The 7,831-nt window shown below is 32.4% G+C and overlaps 1 protein-coding gene across 1 annotated transcript; it reads right to left on the bottom strand.

Moving 5' to 3' along the window:
• Positions 1 to 5,769: 5,769 nt before the first annotated feature.
• LOC133779502 (transcription factor bHLH120-like) lies at positions 5,770 to 7,166 on the bottom strand. The gene is made up of 3 exons (XM_062219456.1): positions 6,643 to 7,166; positions 5,971 to 6,375; positions 5,770 to 5,868 (listed from the first exon to the last, which is right to left on the bottom strand). Exons 1-3 carry the CDS (start codon positions 6,991 to 6,993, stop codon positions 5,770 to 5,772), a joined length of 855 nt encoding a protein of 284 aa, XP_062075440.1. The 5' UTR covers positions 6,994 to 7,166.
• Between the last annotated feature and the right edge of the window lie 665 nt (positions 7,167 to 7,831).

Genomic DNA, 7,831 nt, shown 5'->3' on the forward strand with positions numbered 1-7,831 from the left:
GTATAAGTGGAGTTCAATTTTGTCTTGTTCTGGAATGATCCACAATAGTTCAATACATAAATCTTGAATATGTAGTAGAGTACATCATGAGTAAAAGAATGGACTTAGTCAGAGAGCATGAGGGAAATGGTAAAAAAAGAGAATCAGAATTTTCTGGAAAAATCTATATTTCTCTTCTGAACTATAAGTGCTATAATAATGACTCAAAAGCAAGAGGCAGAGCCGCAGAGGAAAAAATGGAGAAAGAAAGGTCCTCTGTTTTCGAAAGCAGTGTCACTCGCTAAAAAACAAAAATACAAAACAAGGAAAAATAAACAAATATTTGAGAGCAAGAACTCAAAGTTTTTAATCGCACAAGTCTCTTCTTCTTTTTCCCGAAGCATACCAACTGAGGTTTCATTAAGTGTTGTTACAGAAATAAGTAATTAATATAAGAGTTCAAGACATACTAGACCTCAGATTTGCAAAATGCATGTGTATCATATTCTCTAATACACACATATGGCTACTAAAACTGTCAGTTACTTTTCACTTAATTTGATCGGGTCTAAAATGGCATCCTTGTTAAATCAAAAACAAAATCAGAGTTTTTACCCACGTTCATCCTAAAGCAAAACATAATTATAATAATAAAGTAATTAGCATCTACATAGTCAGAATCCACAAAACATGGTAGACTATAATGACTCTTGAAGTTGCAACAAAGAATATGCAAGTTACCTAGGTTGTTTTCCATCACTTTCCTCACTAGAATCTGGCTTCTTGTCGATTTCACTCCTAATTTTATTAAGTAAAGCATAATCCAATCTTTCATCAGGTGAGTATGCTCCACATCACCTGAGAAAAAGATAGAAGGGTTTTCAGCTATAAAAGCTAAGCATCTCTAAATAATATACTTCATACACAACACCAAATAAGATACCCAAAATGATGAAGGACATGATCTTTTCAAATTAAGCAAAACCCATTATGAAACTAAACAAACAAGTAACATATTTATCTCGAAGATTTAAGTATCATGTTCCCACTTGTTTTATTGCCTCTACTTGCAAAGAAAACAACATATAGTCAGTTATAGTGCTCTTCCAAACCTCAATACCTAAATCTTACAATTAACAATTGAGAATCTTTTTAGAAACTCTACTGAAACCCCACTATCCAATATCCAAGAGTAGTAAAAAATAAAATTTTCCAAATATCAAATGCCAATATAGAAGCCTTGGAAGGCAATTAGGACTTTGATATCCTCTCTCTAGTTAGCTTGAATAGAAAATTTTGATATAAGATCATGTAAATTAACAACATACCTAAATAAATGTAACAACAAAATATTTGGCCCTCTCATAGCATAAAATTATAGGGTAGGGGATCCAAATGTATTAGCCGCAAAATTATAAGGTAAGAGCTCAAGTTGCATTAGGCTAAAGTCAGTGGACAGTGATCATATTTTCACCCTCCAAAATCTACAACAAGTTTCCAAAACTGTGTTTAAAAGAAAGATTATTATGTCTAAAATATATCATTTATAGCTTGATTTATCAAGCCATAATCCATAAATGAAAGCTGCTAAAATGCATTGTTTTACCATGTCTTAATATAAAATAATGCATTGAAAATGTCTAAAACTAAGCATTGCATATATAGAGTGAAATCAGACCAATTGCAAGAGATACTAGATTAAGACCAAATCTTTCTGCATTAGACACTCCTTTGGAACACAGTTAGAATATAAAGATTAACAATCTAAAACCCAATATATACATTATGAAAATAATCAATTATAATATTATAATTGTAGCCAAGCCTAATTCAAAACATACCCAAATCAATGCAAAATTTCTAGTCGCAAATAGGAGAAAAGAAAAATAAGTCAATTTATTTTTTAAATCTAAATATCAAAAGAACATATATAAACCGAGGAAACTAATTTAATAAGACATTCAATAGACATACAATGAGTAGACTCAATGTAAATTTAAAAATAATACACTCATAGTGACAAGAAAAAAGAATTCTCATAATTGTCGGTTGTTTCCTTTACAACTTCTTAATACATTACCAAAGTTTAGCAAAACAAACATGTTTTTGGGGTATTAAACTAGAAACTATCAACTTAAGCTAAAACAATATGAATCTACTTTATTTAGTTTAAATAAAGCTGTAATATAACAAAGATAACTTTCAAGTATAATTTAAGCCTCAAAAGTTGCAGATAGTGCTAATCATGAGGTATTGATATTAGAGTGTGTACTGCTCAAATGGACAATTCTTTAAAACCAGAAACATTGAAACAAAGTTGTGTCATGCAACTCATATAAAAACAGAATCACTAAAATTGAACATTTATAGCATAAGAAAGAAAATGATTTGATGATATTGTTCATGAATAGTTCAGTTATATAAGACAGGAAGACCAAATTCAAACCATTGGCCAATATGTGACTGCAAATGGCTAGGGCCATGTGGTCTAAAACTTGGAAAACAAGAAGAATATATATAAAGATTATACTTTCTTATACCAACACATGAGGAATGAGGAATAATGTTATGATGTTATCCCTCAAACAGGGAAAAGAAACTTATCATTGTGGCATTCATCTCTATCATTTATTTCTTATTCTAATATATGTTTTTCTAAATTTCCTATGTCATATTTTCGTACAACCGATCTTGAGTTTACTTAGTTTTGATCCAAAAAAACAAAAAACAAAAACAAAAGAGAGAGGTTAATATAGAGTTACATCCTAAATTTATATGTTCGAGCATGTGATTTACACATTCAATCTTTATTTATCTTTCCAACACTCATTTTCTCTCATAAAAAATAGTCTTGAGTTATTAATTTTATTCTCAAGACCTGAAAGAGAATATAAAGATAGGTCCCCTGTTGCACAATATAAAATTAGGTCCCAAAATTAAGATCAAGTGGCAGTTAAAAGAGACTGAGTCGATTGGGCAACTGGGTATTAACAGAGCAGAGCTAAAACATAATTAATTCTAAGAAAACAAACTAGCACAAGGTGCAGACTTACAGTCACGGACTGAACAACCCAACTAGCTATTATCATGTACATGTTATTTTGAAAACTGGGTTGTCAATTTTCATGGCTAGCAAAGCAAGTTCTATTCGCTAAAAATCTCACTATCAAATACAAACCCTATTAAAAATTTTTGTAAAGTAGACAAATCACTTTGCTAATAATTATAGAAAGAAAAACAACCCCAACTTAAGGATACCAAGTCAGTGAAAACAATGAGATTGGGTTTCTCGGCAAGGATCATGCGGTGGATGAAGGCGGATGTGTTGAGATCAGAGCAACCCTTCTCCTGTCTTGGGAGCACATCAAGACAAGGAGTGGGCAAGGTAGTGTGGATCATATTCTTAGTGTAAAGAGTTGTAATTTGCTATATATAGCAACAACAAAAATATCAAAGAAGATAATCCAACACAAATTACTATTTAACTTGAAAGAAGGTTTTTTTAGTCACAAAATGAAGCTTATCATGACTTATTAGTGAAATTTATTTCATATTTTTGTATTCAACAAAATAACAATGATTCGAAAAAAGATAAGATCGAAATGAAAACCTAGACCAATTTGGTAGTGAAAATGACAGCAGAAACTATTTCTTCCTCAATGCAAGAGGAATAGGCAGATGACTTTTCTTGGTTAGAGCATTCGTCCTTGTTCGTTGTCCTCTACTTGGCAATCCTTCCCTATGTCTAATCCCTTTATAGCACTGAATGCCCACCATTCTCTTCATGTCTCTCTCAACACAACCCCTCTGGAATATCCCCAAATAAAGGAATCAAGAAAAGAAGACATGTATCTTAACAAAAGATAATAATTTGTACTAAGTTTAGGGCTTTACCAATTCTTTTCCCACAACGTAGTTGGAGAGTTCTTCACCAAGAAGAAAGATCTCTCTTTTGGTCAAGTCCTTGGAGCTGTTGATGGATGACTGCAACCGAGTGAGAGAGGGAAATTTGCTGAAGATAATTGATTGAGAAAGGGAAAGTTAAGAGAAATGATGGAGGGTTAAGAGAGAGGTGAGGGTTCAGAGAAACATGGATGAAGGTTAATATTATTTTTCTAAGTTTTTTAATTTATTGGGTGAAAAAATGCTTTTACATTAATTGAGCTTTTTTTTTCCCTCCATTTTAATTTTACCCAGCCAATTTTTTTTTGTTTCCCTCCATTTTAACTTTATACCTATTATAATACTTTTCCAATTAGCTTATAATTATGTATTATAAAAAGAGGTATTTGGTGTAGTGACATGTCGTCGCTGTAGGGTGCTCGCTGAGCACGAAAATATGAGATTTCGTGACACTATGGCGACGACATATCGTCGCTGAAGGCATATAAACCCACACACTCTCCAGCGACGACAAATTGTCGCTGTAGATGGGGTGGTCACAGACCTACAACAACCACATGTCTTCGCTGTAGGAGTTTTTAAAATTCAAATTTTCAAATTTTGCAACCACCTATAGTGACGATATGTCGTTGCAATATCTCAATCCATCTGAAAAAAAAATATTTCCTACTGCGACCGACATGTCGTCGCTGTAGTAAAACACTACTGTGATGATTAAGTTTTCTCGTCGCTGTTTGCTACACAAACGGATCTACAGCAACGCCGTTTTGGCGACGACATGTCGTTGCTGTAGACTTACATTGACGACTTCTTGATCTGTAGTGATGACAAAAGTCATCCTTGTAGAGTATTTTTCTTGTAGTGATAAGCTTAATCAACAATGATCACATTAATCTTAATTCATAGTTACAAAGTTAATTAGTATTATTGTTGCTCTTAGATCAATCTAACAACTTTATACCCTTGATTAGATGTTAAATAATTATTAATTAATAAATGATACAATATAAAACTATAATCACTTATAAAATTTTAAAAAATTGTGTATTTAAATTTCTTAATTCTTTTACTGGCGCAATTTTATCTTTTACCGATGCGTTTATGACTTTTACTGGCATGTTTAGAAGACTTTTGCCGACGCAACATCATAATACGTTGGAAAAAATACTACCATCAAAAGTAGGTTTGTATAAAAATCATTTTTTCCGGCGCAATAATACCTAGTGCGCCGGCAAAAAGTTGGTCGTAAAAAGTGTGCAAACTTTTGCCAGCGCAATTGGATATGGCGTCAACAAAAGATATTTTTGCTGGCGCATTTCGTAATTACACCGGGAAAAACCACTTTCGCCGGTGCAAATTGATGCCGGTAATAGTGAAGTTTTTTACTGGCACAATTCGTTAAATGCGCCGGCAAAAGAAACTTTTACCAATGCAATTCCGAAACGCGCCAGCAAAAGTCCTATTTCATGTAGTATTAATATAAATATAATTATATTTAACGGAATATAATACATAATACATAATGTTAATTTTTATTAAAAAAATTATTATTTATATTTTAAAAGGTTAACATATTATATATTATATATGTTTTAAAAAAAATTATAAACAATGTTTTTGTTAAGTTTTCTAGTTTTTAACATCATATGATTCATATTTTCATTTCTCACGAACATTTCTGCTGGAACACAATATCATCTCACTGAGACTTTCGAGGTGTACAAATGACAGCAAGAACTTAATTTTCAGTCATTCTCAGGATCAGTAGCTCTGGAGAGACCAAAATGTTAGATTGTTACTGCACTGCATAATCAGGAAATCAAATCATAGAAACACGCATACAAACAAAGTTACCTATGTGATGGTCAAGATATAGCTATTAATTACTCATGGATCATCATCATCATCAATGATCAACTTCTTTAGTTTTTGTTCAAGCGCTGAAAGATAGTCGCTGCATTCTGATTCTACACAATAATAATTAGCCTGTGAAGGAAGATAGAAACACACAAACAATATGTCTTTAACTAACACAGGTACATTTATATGAGCTGAAATATAAAAATAAGAACCCAAATTAATTAGTACCTCGGACTTGATAGTGTGAAGCAATCTTCCATTAACTTTGGTGGAAATACAGCTAATTAAGCAAAGGCCTTCTTGAAGAATCACTTGCAAAATCTTTGAGAGGGGCAACACACTGGCCCCTCCGAAGTCGCCAGTACTACTGATCACAATTTCCAATCCACCACCACAAGGTTGGACTCTTAACAAGTGATCTTGCGACAGCGGAGTAGAGCTGCTTGAGCTGCCAGCTCCACCGTGACCGTGGTGATCATGATAAGTGCTCGGTCCAATAATGCTTCTCGAATCAGACAAGTAATAGTACTTCTTTAAGTTTTCTCTCTTGGCATCAAGTTCTTTAATCTTCAACTGGAGTTGTTTTATATACCTTGCACCCTCGTGGATGTGATCGGAGATAGAACGCTTTCCCTGAAACCCCACCAAGTTATATTATATATTATAACCCTAAACTATATAAATATATATTTCCACTTAACCTGTCCAACAGTTCACATTACCACATCGGTTCATAGAGATCATCAGACTAACTATCATATTTTATTTTTTAGGACAAAATTTTAGAAACCCATATAATAATTTGAAAAATCTTAAAACAATAATAAGAAGATTATTTTTTCTGTAAGAAAAATCATATTGTATAATATAAAATTAATAATACATGTAATTTTTTTTCACCTTGATTAATTCAAGCGGGAGTAGGGATCTAAGAGAGGCATGACGGGCAGCCATTTCTTGCCTTCTTTGCATTTCAATGTCTCTATGCTTCCTCATCTTCTTGCTCTTGTTGTCACTAGAATTATGAGTAACAGTAGTACTATTGTGATTCACCAAAGTGCAACAGTTAGGCAAAGATTTGGGGCATTGGCTGCTTGTGATGATCTCCTTATAATTATTAAAGTAGAAAGCATTATCTTCCAGTGAAGCATGGTCAAGAATCTGATCTTCTGAGGAGTTTCTATTCTTTTTTTGGGGATTAGGTGAAATCTGGAAGCAGAGCTCTTCGCTTCGATGCAAATTAGGAAACATTTGTAAAAGCAATAATTCTAAGGATAAGTTGTGTGTTTTTTTTTTAGCCCCCTAATGTTTAGCGAAGGGTTGGAGACTTTGGAGTTAGAGGTTAAGCTAAAGATAAAGAGAGAAATGTATTTGCTAGGGTATGGAAGGTTGGAAATGTGTTTGGGCCTTAGTCAAGAAATCAAAGATCCATAAAATCTCTTCATATCCAAGGCTGGAGAATAAGTGATCACAGATCATCATCTGCAATATATTAAAGCTTAAGGTTGCTAATATAATTTATTTTTCTAAAGAATAAGCTTCATTTGGCTTGTTGTCACTATTTCATGATCAAAAGTTAGCACCACATATTATTAGTAATTTCCACATAAATGGTGGGACCATGCATATTTATAATTTAGACATTAAGCTTCTGTCTTTGGTGTAATATTTGTGACTTCTTTCTTTATATATATATTCTCTGTCAACTTATATGATCCATCTTTGCACTTTTGATGAATTACTACTCTACAAATCAATCACTAGCATTCTTTAAATAACAAGCGTCATTATTATAGCAGAATGATGTAAAATTATTTTAATTGTGAATAAAATTATTAATAAAATATAAATTATCTTCTATGAATAAATTATGTTGTGCATGTACATATAATTTTATATAGTAGTATAATTATATATAAATATACTTAACTATATATTGCCCACCTAACAGAATTTTACAATTTTCGCGACTAAAATTATGTACATATTACTTTACATTATTAATGTAGTGCAATGGACCTGTCATTGAGGGGACTACGAACATCCTTTCTTTATATTTAGAGGGAAAATGCAAAAGTTCAATTTTCAT

This window comes from Humulus lupulus, chromosome 5 (genome assembly GCF_963169125.1).
Source record: "Humulus lupulus chromosome 5, drHumLupu1.1, whole genome shotgun sequence".
NCBI lineage: Eukaryota > Viridiplantae > Streptophyta > Magnoliopsida > Rosales > Cannabaceae > Humulus > Humulus lupulus.

What these genes read in the sequence shown, in the direction of transcription:
- LOC133779502 (XM_062219456.1), bottom strand. Translation starts at nt 6,993, where the DNA reads ATGTTTCCTAATTTGCATCGAAGCGAAGAGCTCTGCTTCCAGATTTCA. An exon ending in TCCCGCTTGAATTAATCAAG is followed by an intron (nt 6,376 to 6,642) that starts GTGAAAAAAAAT and finishes GTGGGGTTTCAG; the next exon opens with GGAAAGCGTTCTATCTCCGA. An exon ending in TTCACACTATCAAGTCCGAG is followed by an intron (nt 5,869 to 5,970) that starts GTACTAATTAAT and finishes CTTCCTTCACAG; the next exon opens with GCTAATTATTATTGTGTAGA.